The sequence below is a fragment of the Helianthus annuus genome, chromosome 8 (genome assembly GCF_002127325.2).
Source record: "Helianthus annuus cultivar XRQ/B chromosome 8, HanXRQr2.0-SUNRISE, whole genome shotgun sequence".
NCBI classification, from domain to species: domain Eukaryota; kingdom Viridiplantae; phylum Streptophyta; class Magnoliopsida; order Asterales; family Asteraceae; genus Helianthus; species Helianthus annuus.
In genome coordinates this window covers 96,885,228-96,904,648 of record NC_035440.2, presented here as the reverse complement: position 1 = coordinate 96,904,648, position 19,421 = coordinate 96,885,228, and the positions used below count along the sequence as shown (strand labels likewise).

General features: G+C 33.8%; 1 protein-coding gene across 1 annotated transcript; it reads right to left on the bottom strand.

Annotated features, from left to right (window-relative positions):
* Window positions 1–5,113: 5,113 nt before the first annotated feature.
* On the bottom strand, window positions 5,114–18,154 carry LOC110870404 (protein ALP1-like). The gene is made up of 3 exons (XM_022119587.1): window positions 17,920–18,154; window positions 17,082–17,800; window positions 5,114–5,188 (listed from the first exon to the last, which is right to left on the bottom strand). Exons 1-3 carry the CDS (start codon window positions 18,152–18,154, stop codon window positions 5,114–5,116), a joined length of 1,029 nt encoding a protein of 342 aa, XP_021975279.1.
* Between the last annotated feature and the right edge of the window lie 1,267 nt (window positions 18,155–19,421).

The following is a 19,421-nucleotide window of genomic DNA, read 5'->3' as shown; positions in this document are numbered from 1 at the left end:
AATCAATAATTGTGACCTTCTCTCTCTTCTATTATATAACCAGCTGTATAACCAAGTTACACTTTCCACCCTCATACTTTCATAACATGCTCTGATAGACCTTCAGCCCATAACAACCTATTAACAACTTAACAGCCCAAAGTAACAAACATAACAGCCCAAATAACAATATATGTAAAGCCCAATAATAATAATATGTTTGAGATATGAATTAGAGGATATACACTTTATATTTTAACACCCCCCCCCCTATAATTCATACAACAAACATATTAAACAATCCCAACTTTTCAAACAAAACATCATGTTGAACAACACTTAGGCCTTTAGTAAAAATGTCTGCTATCTGATCACCAGAAGCAATTTTTTGTGGGTCAATAATGCCACTTGCAATTTTTTCTCTCAAAAAATGCAAGTCTAACTCAAATTTTTTTGTTCTTTCATGGAAGACAGGATTTAGAGAGATAGAAATAACAGATTTGCTATCACAAAATAGTGTTATAGGCAAAGTACAGCTTATATTTAGTTCAGACAAAATGTTCTTAATCCACATCACCTCACAAGTAGCTGAGCACATTGCCCTGTACTCAGCCTCAGCAGTAGATCTCGAAACAAAACCTTGTTTCTTGATTTTCCAAGATACAGGTGTACCTCCAAGAAATATTCCGAAACCAGTGACAGATTTTCTAGTCATAGTACACTTTGCCCAATCCGAATCAACAAATCATGACAAATCGAAATTACCTATTTTCCTGAACATAACACCCCTACCTGGACTTTGCTTTAAGTATCTTAACAATCTTAAAGCAATATCTAGATGTGACTGACAAGGTTTGTGCATATATTGACTCAAGAACTGTACAACATAACCTATATCTGGGCGAGTTAAAGATAAGTATATCAACTTACCAATTAACTTTTGAAAACCATTTACATTTTCTAAAAACCTTTTATCTTTGTCAGTTTTACTAGTAATAACATGGGACTGTTCGATTGGTGTACCAACTGGTTTGCACCCTAGGTACCCAAACTCATTGAGAAGTTCTAGACAATACTTTCTTTGGGACAAACAAATTGACCCATCGGAATATAAAACTTCTATACCAAGAAAATACTTAAGTATTCCTAAGTCTTTAATTTTAAAACTTTCACTTAAACTTCTTTTAACTCTTGTGATTTCAGAAGAACTATTTCCAGTTATCACAATATCATCAACATATACCTATAAAACAACTAACACATCACTTTTGCACAAAACAAACAAAGAGTGATCACACAAACTTTGAACAAAACCCATATCAAGCAACACAGAAGTTAATTCCTCATTCCATTTCCTAGGGGCTTGTTTAAGTCCATAAAGAGACTTAACAAGCTTACACACTTTATTTTTTTCATTATCAAAGTAGCCCTGAGGTAGAGTCATATAAACATCTTCAGACAAAGAACCATACAGAAATGCGTTATTTACATCAAGCTGGTATAAAGGCCAACCTCTATTTACAGCACGTTTTAATATAACTCTAACAGTAACCATTTTAACCACATGTGAAAAAGTTTCACCAAAATCAATACCCTCTCTCTGATTAAATCCTTTAGCAACTAGCCTAGCTTTATACCTTTCTACTTCTCCATTTGCCTTATATTTTATTTTATATACCCATTTACACCCAATGGGTTTTCTACCTTTCGGCAAATCTACAATTTTCCAAGTATTATTCCTATGAAGTGCTTCCATTTCACTATTCATTGCTTCTATCCACCTAGGATCTTTAACAGCCTCAACATATGTACTAGGCTCAACAGATTTATTCAAGGAAGCAATCAAACAAAAATTATCAACAGACAAATTAGAATAGTTAACAACTTACTCAATGCCATACTTGACCTTTCCTTCAACTACAAACTCATCAAATCTTTTTGGAAATGACACTTTTCTAGAAGATTTCCTAACAGATTTTCCCTCGGATAGGTTGGTCTCATCATTTGATCCTACAGTGTCCTCTGCCCCGCCATTGTTACCCGAATTACTACTACCTAACTGTTCTTTTTCAGGTTGAATTTCTTCAACATTTGGAACAGTGGCAGATGTAGAGGGTGACAATGGCTGCTGATCATCACTGTAGTGATCTTGAGCACCAGTTGTACCCTCTTCATCATTGGGACTTGCAGGAACTTCAGACAAATTTGTTTCAGTAAAATCAAAAAAATTTATATGATTTAAATCAGTTTTATTAGACACTTCTTGATTATTAACCAAATTAGATTTAAAAGGATATACGTTTTCATAAAATTTTACATCTCTAGAAAAAAATACTTTTCTATTTTCCAAACTCAGCAATTTGTATCCCTTTTTAACATTAGAATAACCAATGAGAACACACTTATCAGCATGATAAGCAAATTTATCAGATTCAGACAAAATAGTACTAAAATAAAGACATCCAAAGTTACTTAAATGATTTAATGAGGGCTTAAAACCATAAACAACTTCATAAGGACTCCTACCATTTAACAAAGAAGAGGGCAACCTGTTGATTAAGTAAACAGCAGTTAAAATACAATCAGACCAGTATTTAAGAGGCAAATTACTCTGAAACATTAAAGCTCTAGCTGTGTTTAAGAGATGTCTATGTTTCCTTTCCACCACACCATTTTGTTGTGGTGTATAGGAACAAGACGTTTGATGTAATATGCCTTTATTTTTACAAAACAGACTCATTTGACCATTTACAAACTCAGTTCCATTATCACTTCTAATAATTTTTATCTTTTTCTCAAACTGAGTTAGAATGAGTTCATAAAAATCACATAAATTTTCAAAAACTTCAGTTTTACTTGACAACAAATAACACCAAACAGTTCTTGAAAAATCATCAACAATGGTTAAGAAATATTTGAACCCCTCATAACTAGTTACTTTGTATGGACCCTATAAATCTAAATGAATTAGTTCTCCTACAGCTTTTGTTTTATGCTCACGTAGAGGAAAAGGAACCCTAACTTGTTTAGCCCTATGGCAAACATCACAAGGTCCATGTTCAATGGTTTTAACATCAAAACTCTCTTTTAACACAGTTAGAACTTGATCAGGTGGATGACAGAATCTGCTATGCCACAAACTAGATTTAACAAAGCTATTATAACAAACATTCACAGAATTACCATCTTTACCTACAAAATATAGACCACTATCTTGACTACCAGTCACCAAGATTTTCTTTGATTTGGAATCCTGTAACACACAACTATTTTCATTAAACACCACATTAATGTTATTATCTTTGGCTAATCTATGAACATACAACAGATTGACATGATACCCTAGGACATAAAACACATCTTTTAAGATAATGTTATTCATTAGTTTGATGTTACCAATTTTTAAAACCTTAACACTAGTTCCATTTGGATGACCAACTTTAAGATCAAATTCAGACACATCAACTATGTTAAACATGTCTTTATCACTATTCACCATGTGTTGACTTGCCCCAGAGTCAACAATCCAACTAAAAACACCTCCAAAAAACATAGAACTAGAACAACTAACACAATTATTAATAGTATAAGACTCACCTCCTACACTTGTTGATTACACATCAGTAGTAGACACATTAGCAGATTTTTCACCAACTAAACTTAACAACTTTGCTATCTGCTCAGATGTAAAAGGTAAACCAGAAGTAGATGTACTAGCAGAAGACCCAACAGTAGCATTTGATTTACCAGTTAATGTTGTTTTACCAGATATAGTATTAGATCTTCTTTTAAAATTTGGAGGATAACCAATTAACTCAAAACATCTATCAACTGTGTGACCTATCATATTGCAGTGTGTACATTTTAAACTAGGATTAGGTCCTCTTTGATTAGGTGCTTTCCTTTTAGACTCAAAAGATTGATTTGATTTAGATACAAAAGATACATTCTGACCTTTTGACCCACTACTAGACATCCTATGTGATTCCTCCCTAGAAACCACAGAAAAAGTAACCTTGACAGATGGAAATACTTCTCTGGTTAACAGATTTGTTCTTACTGGTTGATAAACATCATCTAATCCCATAAGAAACTGCATTAACTTGATTAACATTGAAAAATCATTATAGTCTTTAGCTGCCTTACAAGAACATGTGGGCAGTATGAGCATAGCATCAAACCGTTTCCATATAGTGGTCAGTCTATTATAATAGTCAGCCACAGTTGAACCATATTGAGAGATACAATTTGTTTTTTTATATAAATCATAAACCACAGAACCATCTATCTTGTCATAGGTTTCTTTTAAATCCTCCCAAACCTCTGAAGCAAGTGTAGAGAACACTTGACCTAAAAACAGTTCCTCAGATACAGAATTTAACAGCCAAGTTAACACCACAGAGTTACACCTATCCCACTGATTAGCAAGCACTTGATCCTCAGTGGATCTTTCACATTTTCCATTAACAAAACCAAATTTATTCTTGGCTTCTAAAGCCAATTTCATAGAAGTAGACTATACAGAATAGTTTTCAGTACCCTTCAACTTAACACTAACAATAGTCAAAGCACTATAGCCACTAGGATGAAGATATAATGGATCTCCAACATCTAATTTACTTATCAAAGTCTGAGATGTACTAGCATCCGACTCAGGTACAGTAATGATTACACACAGGACAAGCAACAAACAGACACACAAACAAAAAACAACCAACAACAGATAATGATCAAGATGAATATACAAAATACCCTAAGGCGAAGCTGTATCAGTGTCCAGATTCCAGGTTCATCACTTATAGTGCCTGGACAGGTCTTAATACAGGAGCCAACCACTAAGATACAACCCAATGTAACAACAGCAAATAACAAAGAGATAACAAGAAAAAAAACAGATAATAACCAAATCCAAACAAACAAACAAGGGTGCCGATCCTCACTACCTAGACTTCAACTAAACCAATCAACAAAGAAAAACTAAACAGGAGAGAAGAGCAATCTCACAGTGGGTGCAAATAACTCCAAGCAATATGAATACTGTAACCTTCTAGGGTTACAGTTCATACAAAGAAAACAAAATAAACTGGTCAGTTTGCTCTGAATCCTTCTAGGGTTTCAGAGACCAACACAGCCTTCACCAATCAAGCTCGAGAAGAACAATACCAAGATCCACACCGTCACACTTCCCAAGATCAGTAAGACTACAGATCTACAAAAACAAACAACAGATTAATACAAAAAACAAATAGATCTAACAGCGGAAGACTTAGATCTGTGATACAGAGCCTGAGATGCTTTGATACCATGTAAAATGGTATAGATCTAAACCAAGAACACCAGAAATACACAAATACACCAGAAATAGTGACAAAACTTATGACAAAATCTTTATTGATTATCCAACCCTAAAAGAACCCAACCAAAACCCTAGATCTCAAGATTATGAGATCGTTAACAGTACAAAGCAAATGTTCAACAGACTGAAATAATCGGTTAAACTCTAAACAAAATACAACCAGAAAATATAAAGGATACAGACAAAGAGATTAACAAATCTCTGTGACAACAATGATCTCAACACTGAGATCTCAACACCAGATGAAGAACTTCAACACCGGATGAACAAGTACAAGATACATAGAAAGAACGAAAGTGAAAGTGAAACCCTAAGAAAAATCTTCAATCAATAATTGTGACCTTCTCTCTCTTCTATTATATAACCAGCTGTATAACCAAGTTACACTTTCCACCCTCATACTTTCATAACATGCTCTGATAGACCTTCAGCCCATAACAACCTGTTAACAACTTAACAGCCCAAAGTAACAAACATAACAGCCCAAATAACAATATATGTAAAGCCCAATAATAATAATATGTTTGAGATATGAATTAGAGGATATACACTTTATATTTTAACAGAAACATTTAGATTATGTTTGGCTTGTCTTATCTTGGGGTTGTACGTATTTTGTAACTCGATGATGCAACATACAAAATATCTTAGCTTAAGAAATTCATATATGGTCCTTGCCCAACTCGTGACCAACCCAACCCAGAAAAACTGAGACAACTCACCCTATATCGGTCTAATATTGTATTATGATTTCTATAAATTTTGGGTTTGATCTAATTTGAATCATATGTGCACCACTAATGAAAACAAGGATATGTATGCCTAAGATGAATAAAGGATCATAATGCCATGCCCTATAATCGTATCTCAATGTTGGGATGCCATAAAAAGCGTACTTTAGGGTTAAAAGCTACATGGGGCTACGATATCTTTGAAATTTTGACGTGGTTGCTTTAGATCCGGCTTAGGGTCTATCAAGTCCTAAATAACTCTAAAACCATAGGTGCATACATAGATGGTTGAAGATGGATCAATGCACCTTGATATCAAATATTCAACATAACATAAATAATATAGATTTGTGGTGATCAAAACTATGTTATAACTTTATTGTTTTATTCGATTGTACTAAACACTTGAAATGATATAAATTTATGCAAAATGGATTCATAAGCATATTCGTGTTATTGTTTATTTCAGTTTAGAGACAAATTGGTTGGCATTCTCTTAACATGCTAATAACGCTAGTCAGTGGCGTCTCTGAGAATTCACGTACCCTGTTCAAGTTCGAAAAATGTGCCCATATGCTTTAATGATGAATAATATAATTACGAAAAATGACAAAAATTGTAGTATTTGACAAACAATGCAATTATGATAATGACGAAATCATAGTATTCTAATGAGTTACATGTCGTAATAACTAATAAGTTAATAGTTAACCAGTGATTCGTGCAGCCCTCCTTACATTCTTCATAGCAAATTGTTGGATCAACTCTTCATAGTAACTGTCTAGTATGATTAATATACAATTTACATTGTTATTTGCAGATTACCGCGATCTACCAATATAGGACAATACTCAATAGTCAATTCAATACGATACGTCCTACGCGGATACAAGCAATATGGTTCTGATGTTAACAACAATTAACAGACTAACAGTTTAAAAATTAACACTAAACCGACGAACGGACCTTTTGAGTTTTGAATCTTCTGATCGATGTTCTTGCCGCGTCTCTAATCGATGTTGTTCTTGTTCACGTCTCTGAATCTTCTGTTTGCAGCAGCCCAGGCCCAACGATTCAGTGAAGTTCTGATGAAATGACGATGTTCGACTATTCGTTGGTTTAAGATAAGATGACTTTGTGAGATAGTGCATGAAAAAGTGTAGAGTTAAGTTAAATAATCCGTATATGTAATCAATTAAATAACTTTATCAAACACCAAGTCTACAACAGTCAAACAAACATAAATTAGAAGCGATTGTGTGGTTTTCATCTCTACAATATGACTCAGATTATTTTGTATTTCTATGTGTTTTAATTTGATTTGCAATTAGGATAGCTTTAGCTTACTCTCATCATTAATCTTACTAATTGGTTGGCTTTTATAACCAAACAAGACGTATCATATCGACCTTATACACTACTAGAAAACTTATATGTGCAAAACCCATCATGTTTTTATGTCAGTCGGGTCGCGTTTTCGGTAGTTTACTTGTATGATTTTTATAAATAAGTCAATTATTTGTTTACTTTTAATTTTTAGGTGCAAAATCCATGAAATTATAAAAGAAGCTAATTTGTGCCAAAAAAACACGGTTTTGCAAGAAGATAGTTAAGAGACAAGCCCTCATGCCATTCCTCACACGCCCCCGTGCTAGATTTCTCAAGAAAGGACAAAACCAGACCAAGTAAAGACAAAAGAACAATGGACCTCACAAGGTTGACTTGGGGCGTGCCTTCACATGCCCCTGTGCTTCTTATACAAAGTTAAATTTCCTTTTGTCACAAAAGTCAAAGCTGAAAATGTCAACCACACGGCCCGAGTCTCCACCAAGTGAAGAAGAAATGGCCCATCCTCCCCCACAAAGTTTAACACGCCCCTTGCCTCTCCTTCAATTTAAGACAAAAGAAAGAAGATGACGGCGTGGCACGAAAAAAGCGCAAAAACTCAACAGAAGTATATCTCAGACTAGGAAATGAATTACAGGGGACCATAATATATGAATCTTGGGTAACTCAACCAGAAAAAGTTGAAAAGTGATTAAAAGTGAGATACGGGGTCGTGTCTCACTAGGCACAAGGTCGTGTCTCACTCAAAAGATAGTTGTTACAATTGTCACAAACGGACAAAATTGCAAAAGTCAACTCTTACAGTTGCCACAGGGCAAGGGACCGTGCCTCACTAAGCACGAGGCCGTGTCTCACCTTTAGACCAGCCTATAAATAGAGTTTCAAGGCCTCCATTTGAACCATCCTTTGGCATCCATTCTCTATCACTCACCACCGCCATCCACCACCGTTTCCATCTTGTAATAGAGTTTTGATTTGTCTTAGGATCCAAGATCGTAAGGACTTACATATATAACAATTCAACCTTGTTATTTAACATGTTTATTAATACAAGCTTGATGGTGTTCATCATTATGGCTATTCTTGGCTAAATTTCTTGCATCACTTGGTGAAGATGAACCAATAATATCTTTTTAATTCCTTAGTTTTTGACTCTATATTTGTGTTAATGTCTTTAAATATGCTTTTGTTATATTGAAGTGAGCTTAATTTAATCCATTTATCACTTTGTGTTTGTTGATTCAAGCATTCGTGTCTTTACGTCTTTATAAAAAACACGTTAACAACTTGGAAAGGAGTTAGAAATGTGGTTTTGGTTAAGTTCTTGCTTTGCACGGAGAGGTGGTATACTCGATGTGCAAGGACTTGGTTTGATACATTCCTACTACTCTTGAGCATATAACAGCAAATCAAGAAATCCATAGTAGATAATGGGTCAAATCCCTAATAAAAGATCATATTTAATAGAGTTAATTACACAGATGGGCCCTGTGGTTTATAGCTAGTTTCGCCTTTAGGTACTAACTTTTTTTAACATGTTCAGGTTTCGTTGTTTCAATTTTCTAACACATTTAGGTACTAACACCAAACTTAGTTAATTTTCTCAATATAATGACTAAAATATCCTTCCATTTTAAAAGGACCATTTATGTCATTACTCTATTTTTATTTCCAAGTACCATTTGTGTCATTTATACCTAATTTTATTTAAGTTTAAATATCTCACTAAAATCTAATTGTAGGCAAGTGATTCTTACATGTGTAAACATTATAACTGTAACAACCCTCAAAAATATTCCCGACGACAACCCGTAATCAAAACCCCAAATGTGCGTGACGAAACTTGTATACTCAATCAGAAAACTTAATGGTTAAGAAAACTTGATGGTTGATGAACCAACCCGCACAAAAATACCCTTACTAAACTCGTAATTATAAACCGAACCATTTAGGATCAAGACCCGAACATATGTGATAAGTATCAGCACGAAAATAAAAAAAACACGCGATTGGGCTAAAAAGGCGGCCAGGGACACGTGTCACGACCTCGCGCCACGTGTCAGACCTATGCTGGACACATGGCAGCCTATGCCTGTAACGCCCAAACACGGGTTTGGTAATTAAACCATGTGAATATCTAAGAGCGTGTAAAATACCGTTATTGGTAAAAGCTAACCCGGTAAACATTAGGATTTAATTAAATAAACCTAATGCTAAATAAAAGATAGATGAATGTCTTTTTGAATAAAGTTTATAAAAGGCCCGAGACTATCAGTACATGATCTAGGTCGGGTTGTAGCATCCCCGAACTTAGTAAATTGAATTATCATGTGTATTGATAATTAACGGGAAGTAGGCAACTAGAAATAATTAACCTAGTTGATTATTTGCATTGTTAATAATAAATATCGGATGATATCCAATTATAACTAAAATCTCAAACATGAGAGACCAAAAAGGGAAAACTGAAAAGTTGAGTTATTAAAAGGGAAAGTAAAAACATAATAAACACACTTGGTGTGTGTGTGTATGTATGTCGATCACCAGAGAGCAACAAGGGCAAAACCTTGTTCAATAAAGATCATCAAATTGAAAGGGAATTCGGGCCTCAAATTCGTGCATGAACATGAATTATCGATCACCTAGACAAGGGGATCATGAGGTATGTTTAAAAACCTAGATTGGTGCTTGAGATAAGTAGAATACTTGCAATTAGATTGTTGGATTATGATCCAAAGATGAAACTGAGTGTATATGCATGCTTAATTTCGTTAGATATAATGAAATTATGAAATAATTGATGTGAGACTTCTTATAAGTGATTAACAAGTAGATTATGAAGTGGGTTTTGATAATATGATTGAGTTGATGATATACTTATGTTTATAATCATCATGAATTTGGGATTGTTTCATCACCATGGAAACCAAGGCTTTCATTGTTATACAGGCGAGTGACCTCCGAAGCGAGTAAGTTCAAATTCAACCATTGCTTATGGAAATTATTTTATGAGGTCAATTTCCTGGTAATTTATCAATGATACTAAAGACAAGATTTAAAATTGTCCAACAGGCTTATCATGTGCCTGTCGTTGGAGAAAGTTTTCCTATAGATGTTCCCTCACGAATATGTCGGTGATTAGTAAAGCTAAAGTTCCATATTAGATTTTCTCCAACAACACATAAGCATGTGAATTTCAAAATTACATACCCTAATCCATATGTTTCTTAGTTATGTATCTTCTTTCTTTATATTATCTCAATTACCCACAAGTCGTAATTCCCAACGAGTTTACGATGGAAATTCTGTCGGTGAATGAGCAACACAGTTGCTGATAAACCATCCTAATATATTCTCATCTATAATATGTCGCTAAGTAGCCATTGGTAAAACGTCATTGTGATCTGTCATAAAATGTGCCCTTGCTTCTATTGGAAATCAGACCCTTGATCGAATAGAAAAAACACGAGATTGAACGAACTGTTTGACTCTTTTTATTATTTATCAATGAGAGAGCACCAATACAATAACCCTAACCATTTATTTATACTAAAATCATTCTAGTGCTAACCCAATAATGTAAATAAATAAAGCAACTAGATAAACCTATCTAATTCAACTAACAATTATGACCAATTTAAATATACAAGACACAATAAATAATTCATCATAATTATCTTTAACATGTCTTGATATTTATTTGCTCAAGTCAAGATTAATCTCTTCAGCTTCGTCGTTGACATGGTAGTTGGTAATATGTCAATGATCCCTTGGCGAACTTCGCTGGTAACACGTCGATAAATTATTTACCCACACCATGTTTCTCGACAGAGTATCAACAATGGGACCCAATCTCTAACGGATACATCCCCATCTATTTTGTAGTAATATTATTCATGGATATGACACATTACTTACTATAATCATGAATGGAGATTAGTTGGTATTTTGCATGCATGTTTAGATGTTAATTACCTGGCTAGTAATAGATAGGTCGGTCTCGCCATGAAGATCCCTGAAGTTTCAATGATATTTATTAATTATAGAGTTAATTACATAGTTAGTCCCTGTGGTTTGCACAAAATAACATACTTAGGTACTAATAGTTTAAAATCACATTCTAGGGTATTAACTTTTCATTTTGTAACATTTGAAGGTATTAACTTCTAGGGTATTAACATAGTTAGTCCTTGTAGTTTGCACAAAATAACATATTTAGGTACTAATAGAGTATGATTTTAAACCTACAAATAACGTTAATACCTCCAAACGTTACAAAATGAAATGTTAATACCCTAGAATGTGATTTTAAACTATTAGTACCTAAGTATGTTACTTTGTGCAAACCACAGGGACTAACTATGTAATTAACTCTTAATTATATTATAGAGCGAAGAGACAAAATAAGAGATCCTTAAGTCGACGACCCATATTGCATCGAACATCCTCCCAAAACCTAGAATAATCCTTATTAGTTATTACAACACCCCCATTCGTCCAAAAATCTTGAAAAGATAAAATAGTCGGTTTTCTCTTCCCAAATCTTATCGGTATCTACATGTTTTTTTGGTTAAGGAATCGCAATATGTTACCCATTCCTCCATTGACATGATCCGTAGTCAGTCTAATCAACTTAAAAATGTATCTTCAATTATACATTCATTAGGCTATAGCGTGCGGTCATGAGCCTCCATGTCAGTGCCATGTCACCCACCTCCAATACACCATCCAAAACCAATACCCTAAGAGTGTGGTCATGACCCAAACCAATATTCCCTTTGTTTATTTTACCAATATCCTAAGAGTGTGGTCATGACCTAAACCAATATCCCCTTATTTATTTTACTTTAACTTTGTCTAAAGAAAAAGGAAATGATTTCTTTAAAAATGGAAAGGATGACCAAAATTGACATGGTTTAATCCATGCAAACCATAGTGGATCATGCAAGGGGGCGGTATAGTCTTCCGTTCATGTTCCTACATGACGAATCATGTCCCAACCATGACCCCCACACCCTCTAACCTTATAATATATATGATATGCTTCACAAGGAACAAGTTCGACGTACTTAGGCTGTAGGGTGTGGTCATGACCCTCCATGTTAGTGCCATGTAACTTATCTTTAATCCACTATCCAAAACCACTACCCTAAGGGTATGGTCATGACCCAAACCATTAGTCCCTTATTTATTATCTTTGTCTAAACAAAAAGGAAATGATTTGTTGAAAATGGAAGGGAGGACCATGGTTGCCATGGTTTAATCCATGCAAACCATGGTGGATCAATCAAGGGGATGGTGTAGCCTTCCATTCATGTTCTTAGGTGGGAATCATGTCCCAACCATAATCCCCACACCCTTTAGCCTTAATAGTTTCTAGATGATTGTTGTTTTCCAAATATACATTTAGCAGTTTTATCTTTTAATAGACTATGTAAAAAACTAAAAAGATATGCATATATTAATATACTTTTAGAGACCTTTTACCTATTATACATTGGGCTATTTTGTATATCTCTCCTTAAACTTGTAATATATATATATATATATATATATATATATATATATATATATATATATATATATATATATATATATATATAAGTGAGTTCAGGAGAAAACAACTAAATGTGTAAAAGCGGTGAGAACGATTTTCAGTCATAAGATCTTTGTAATTTGTGGCTAAGATGATGCGGTGACATTTTTGTAAATAATGGGAACCTTAGAACTACCAGGAGGGGTGAAATTGGAAGATCCAAACAAAGGTGCACATGCTAATCACATGTCATTTTCCCACATCATATTTAAACGCAAATAACTTTTTATACGTGATTATTTTTCTAAAAAAATTATACTATAAAACTCAGCGTTTTTTATCTTTCCAACGAGTATACTATTGATATATTTTTCGGAAAAATGAACTGTGTTTTTTATGGTGTTTTGAACTTTGTTTCTTTATGGCTTTTTCAACTGGGTTTTTATGGCGTTTTTCTGAAGTGCGTGTTTTTATGCCGTTTTTCTTCTGAAGTGGGTGTTTTTATGGCGTTTTTTCTGAAGTGGGTATTTTTATGGCGTTTTCAACTTGGTTTTCATGGGTTTTTTTTTTCTGAACTATGTGTTTTATGGTGTTTTCAACTGGGTATTTTCATGGCGTTTTTCTGAACTAGGTGTTTTTATGGCGTTTTCAACTTAGTTTTTCATGGTCTTTTTTTGAACTGGGTATTTTATGGCGTTTTCAACTGGGTATTTTCATGGCATTTTTCTGAAATGAGTGTTTTTATGGCGTTTTATTTGAACACCTAGTTCATGTCATTTTCTTAATTTCAAAAGTATAGCAATAGTATACTAATTGGAAAGATAATAAAACACTCGATTTTATGGTGTATTTTTTTTAAATAATCACGTATAGAAAAGTTACGAGAGTTTAAGGTGGAATATGCATGTGCATGGTTTTGGCATGTGAGTGACATGTGCATGGGTTTTTTTTTTTGACAATATTACCTTTAGTATAAGTTAGCATCAATGCCACATGTCAACACCAAAATCGTTCTCACCGTTTTCACACTTTTTGGGTGTTTTCTCTAGATCCTGCCCAAAATCAGTACAAAAATTTTACTTTTTCACATAAAGGTAAAGCCTGCAAAACGTGTTTTTCATAATTGTTACACTCTGACACAAAAGTGTGTATGTCTGTATGTAAGTGTTACACAAAAAAACTTACTAAAAAATGTAACATATTGTTTCGTGCATTGCAAAACTAAAAACCTTTGTAAATTCTGAAAATTGTAACACTTAAAAATTTTGAAAAAGCTGTTATATTAATCCATAAAACGTGTAACATATGAAGTTTAAAAAAAATGTAGCATATTCACACATTCTCTCTCCTCTCTCTTCTAACAAAAAAAAAGTATTTAAAAAAAGCTGACTGCAAAAAAGTGTAACACGTGACATTTTTATGTCCACACAAGTAGATTTCTTAAGTTTCTTTAACTAGAGTGAGATTTCTCAATATAATTCACCTATATTGACACACATATACTTATATCATGCTTGGAAAGCATTCTAAATATTAAATTGAAAACTTATGTTTTAAATAAATATTATATTTTATAACTTTAGAGGGGGATATACAAAATTCTGTCTTATATATTTGGCTATATTGTAGTTAATCAACTAATTGAAGATAAAAATAGTTCATAGAGTTGTTTTTTAAAATTAACCATTTATGAAAAAAAAAAAAAAAAAAAAAAAAAAAAAAAACTAATACTTTATCCTTATACTATTTGTTTTCACTTCTTATTCTCCCCAGCAAAAATGTGAGGAAGTCAAAAGGAGAACACCCCCAAATTCTACTCCTATCACTATTTAAACAAAAATATTAATTAAAGCTACGACTTTTTTTTATTCCTTAATATCTTTTTTAATTGATTCCTTAATTTTCTATCTAATTAAAAACTAAAAGAACGTAGCGTTGATGTCAAATACTTGTTGGCACATACCATGTGACTGTTGATAATTATTCTTATAATAAAGGCCAAATGCTTAAGTCACTAACCATGTGATATCACACGAATAAATATAAAAACCTTTCCAAAGTATTCATTCTTTAAATTTTCATGCACTGAACCCGGCCTACAAAATGGAAACTTTGTCTTTATAATATATATACACACCCCTATATACCTATATAGATTAATCCATGTGTTAAAAGTTATTTTGTATGCAAAGCGTACAAAGTAATTTGATACGAGTCGTAATACTTTGGATGCATTATTATCAGTGGCGATTATGATGGTGTGCGGGGAGGACCTCCGCACAAGGTCCGTAATTTCGATGGGCACACGATTTCAAATATTTTTTGATATAATATATGTTTTTTTTTAAATAGTAAACACATATCAATTCTGATATAGACCCATTTACAAATCATTTTTTATGGTTTAGAATTTAGCCCACTTAGCATTATTTTATTGAGCCCAATACTAATTTTAATTTTTTAAATAATAATAAAATATTACGAAATAACATATTTTTCAATCTCGAACAGGGTACGTGAATTCTTAGAGACGCCTCTGATTATTATATTTTGAGGGCATTGTTGAAAATGTTTTAAACACGCCATTTTAACTAACTGAGGTGCAGTTATAGTCGACCATGTATTAATATTTAAAAAAAATTGTTATATATGTGTGTGTCAATGTTATAATCAAATTAAAAATAATACGATTTATAGTTATGGGATATAGTTAAAAATAATATAATAAAGTATATAACTTTTTTTTTTTTGAGTTTAAAAAAAATAGTAAAAAAAACTCAAACATTTTAGACATTTTTTTCTTTTTGCCGTTTAACCAATTTGTAACTTCTACTCTTAAGAAAACAAAATTGTTATATATGTGTAATTGTTATACTCAGATTAAAAATAATAAAAACATGTGTTATACTCAGATTAAAAAGTACAAGATTTATAGTTACGGTATATAGTTATTAAATATAATATATAAAGTATATAAAAATATTTTTTGAGTTTTAAAAAAATAGTAATAAAACTCAAACATGTGAGACATTTTTTTTTCCGTTTAACCAATTTGTAACTTCTACTCTTTATGATCTTCTCATCACCTTTTTTTCAATATAAACTATTGATAATTTGTTATAGTGATATCAATGACTATTTTCATTTCTACGCTTAACATAGAAAAATCAGCTTTTGTTTTATTCGATTTCTATATATTTTATCAATTTAGATTATAACCATTAACCAAACAATAAATCTTTCGTACTCTTTTGTAACTATGGTGTTTGATTTTTAAGACTCATTAAATTTATGTCTAATATATATTCAAGACGATTTTTTTATTTAAATGATAAAATTTATTATCTAATTAAGATCTAGATCTAATCTAATATATATAGAAAAAAATTATTTTTTTAGTCTAATACATGGTCAACGTATGTCTTCTAGACTTGACATGATGATAAGCATTCAGCAGTACTTGTCAAGCTTGCAGTTAACTTTCATGTTTTGCATGGAGTGGAAGGGACATGTGAAACTTAAAAGTAAATTTTGAATTTTCATGTTTAGACCAAAATTTATTTTGCAATCTTGTTAATATCAAATATTTTTTTTAGGTTTATCATTTTAGGGTGGATGGAGTGTTCACACGGGTTGTTAGGATCGAAGGCTGTCATGATTATACTTGTTTGTAAGAATTTGACAAATCAATGGATATAAAACAATGTAAAGTGCAGCGGAAATGAATACAAACTCTATAAGGCTAGAGGGTGTGGGATAACTTCCTTGGGGGATTATAAAGGACACCTCAGCGCCACCTAGGCGCCACATCAGCCAAGGGGCTTTATAACCCCCCCATTTAATTTGCTGGGTGTGAAATGGAGCCCCCTCATCATTGCCTAATTATTTGTTATTTTAAAAATCATTTAATTTTCATATATTAATTTATACCACATAATTTATATATTTTAAATAAAATGCCATAATTGAAATAATATAAATAAAATGTCATAATTTAAATAAAAACCATACAATGCCAGAGTTTAAAAAAAAGTCACTCGTCGTCTTCGTCGTCTCCTCCTTGTTCACGATAAAACCATAGGTGCTCGGTCAGATCGGCTCGAAGGTTATGGTGTGTGTTCCTGTCTCGTACCTTCGATCGGATAGCTTCTTTTTCAGCGTATGTTAGTATTGGGTTCGTCGGTTGGATACTTTCATCATAACTTTCTCCACAAAACGCTCTACCCGAATCCTCCAATATCATGTTATGCAAAATGATGCACGTATACATGACGTTTCTCATTTTTCTTTTTTCAAGTATCCTCGACGGCTGGGCGATGATAGACCATCTCTTTTTTAATACACCGAAAGCCCGCTCGATATCCTTTCTTGCTGACTCTTGTTTTTTCTTGAAATACAATCTTTTTTCATCATCTGGACACGAAAGAGTTTTTACCAACGTCGCCCACTCGGGATAAATACCGCCTGTGAGATAGTACCCATACTTATACTCCACGTCGTTTGCATAGAACGAAGTATTTGGTGCAACACCGTCTATGACATCGTCGAAAAGATTCGAGGACATTAAAACAGCGATGTCATTGTTCGCACCGGCCATGCCAAAGTACGCATGCCAAATCCATAAATCTTGAGAAGCGACCGCTTGTAATATTAGGGTGGGACCATCGTGGTCACCACGATGATGTTGCCCTTTCCAAGCGGTTGGACATGACGCCCAATCCCAGTGCGTGCAATCAAGACTCCCCAACATCCCAGGAAAACCGTGTATGCGCTGATGGGCCTCGTATAGAAGTGGAACGTCCGCGGCGGTTGGCATCCGCAAGTAGCGTCTCCCGTACAGAGAGATAACACCTATAATAATATGTAAATAAAAATAATAACCTTAGATAAATAATAGTGTTAAAAAAATTATAATAATATGTAAATAAAAATAATAACCTTAAAGAAAGAATAGTCAACAAAAAAATTACCTTCACAGAAATTTTCAAGAGAGTCACGACACATTCTTGCCGACATCCTTAAATATTCATCCCACGCATCACTCGCTGTGCCATACGCTAGTTGCCTGATTGCTGTTGTACACTTTTGTATTCCAGAGAAACCAACTTTGTGACTTGCACTTTCTCTTTGCGTGAAAAAAGGGAACTCGCCCGCAAGATCACTAGAAATTTTAACGAAATATCTCTTTGCGCCTAAACTGCCCATCATCGTATGGTGTAATATATATATAAATAGATAAAAAGTTTAATTTTTTTTTAAACGTTTACAAACGGTCATATTGACCTTTCTGTCTCGATCCACGCAAAATGATGCCGTTACCATGTTGGCGAGGGGTCTATAGCGCCCCGACTTAATGTCCGGGGTGTGGGTGTATAGCGCCGGGGGCGCTATAGGCGGTGAGCTGGCGAGGGTGGCGCCCCCCACACCCTCCGGCCTAAACATAATCAAAGAAGAGAATAGTTTGATAAACACATGCTTTCTCATTAAGTTGAATGATTACAATGAAAATCAAAAGATTACAAGCATGCTTACATAACTAAACTCCCCCTCAGCCTGATACCCCAAGGTTGGTTGCACAAGATGAAAGGATTGAATTGAGGAGAAGAACTCACTCAAAACGATCAAATGTAACAGTACAGAGTACTGTTACATTTATAGCCAATCCAAACCACTGAAGCATCTCAGCTGACGTCACCATGAAAGTGACATCGAACAAACTAACAAACCCTATCTACTATTCTATAACAACTGATCATACAGACACTGATTATTCTTTAAACACTGATGAATAAACACTGATTCTTCATTCCACTGTTGTAGTCAACCACTGATGATTGAGCATCAGTGCTTTCCTCAAAGGGTGATCAGACCTTGAGTGGGCAGTGCTTTAACTCTTCAGCAGTGCTTGGATTCCGTCAGTAGATTAAGCTTCAGCCTTTAAACTTTATCAGTGTTTTGACTTAATCAGTAGTTTACAAGATCAGCAGTTGTTGAGAAGGGCAGTATTTGGAGCATATCAGATGTTGGAGCCACTGTCAAGGGGAAAGTTTAGTGCAAACCGTTGCTTATGATGAATCCACAGTTCTGAACCAGTTTTGGCTTTACATCATCTGTTCCTCTGTAGGGTTCAATCCCAACAATCTCCCCCTGGAACAGATGATGCCAAAACACTTCATTATTCAAGATCTTTATTGACTCATCAGGAGTCCCCTTACTTGACCTTTGAATTGTAATTCAAAGTTCATGGAATCCTTATCACCCTCATCCCTGCACAGTGTAAGCTCAAGGAGATCTTGCAAATCTTCAACACCCAGGCCAAGTGTTGTTTCCCTTGATATATGCTTCACATCACCATTGGATCTGAGCAAAGTCAATACATGGGTCTTTTGATCAGACATCCACTTTAGTATTTTTGAATCCAATGGGTTTCTTGGGAGAGATTTATTTGACGAGGAGGAGATTGAGGCCTGGT

Excerpts from the sequence above, each read along its gene's own strand:
- LOC110870404 (XM_022119587.1), bottom strand. The coding sequence starts at position 18,154 with ATGGGCAGTTTAGGCGCAAAGAGATATTTCGTTAAAATTTCTAGTGAT. Across the intron at positions 17,801-17,919 it reads TCTTGAAAATTTCTGTGAAG|GTGTTATCTCTCTGTACGGG; the intron begins GTAATTTTTTTG and ends ATATTATTATAG. Across the intron at positions 5,189-17,081 it reads AAGAAGCTATCCGATCGAAG|ATCTGTAGTCTTACTGATCT; the intron begins GTACGAGACAGG and ends TTGTTTTTGTAG.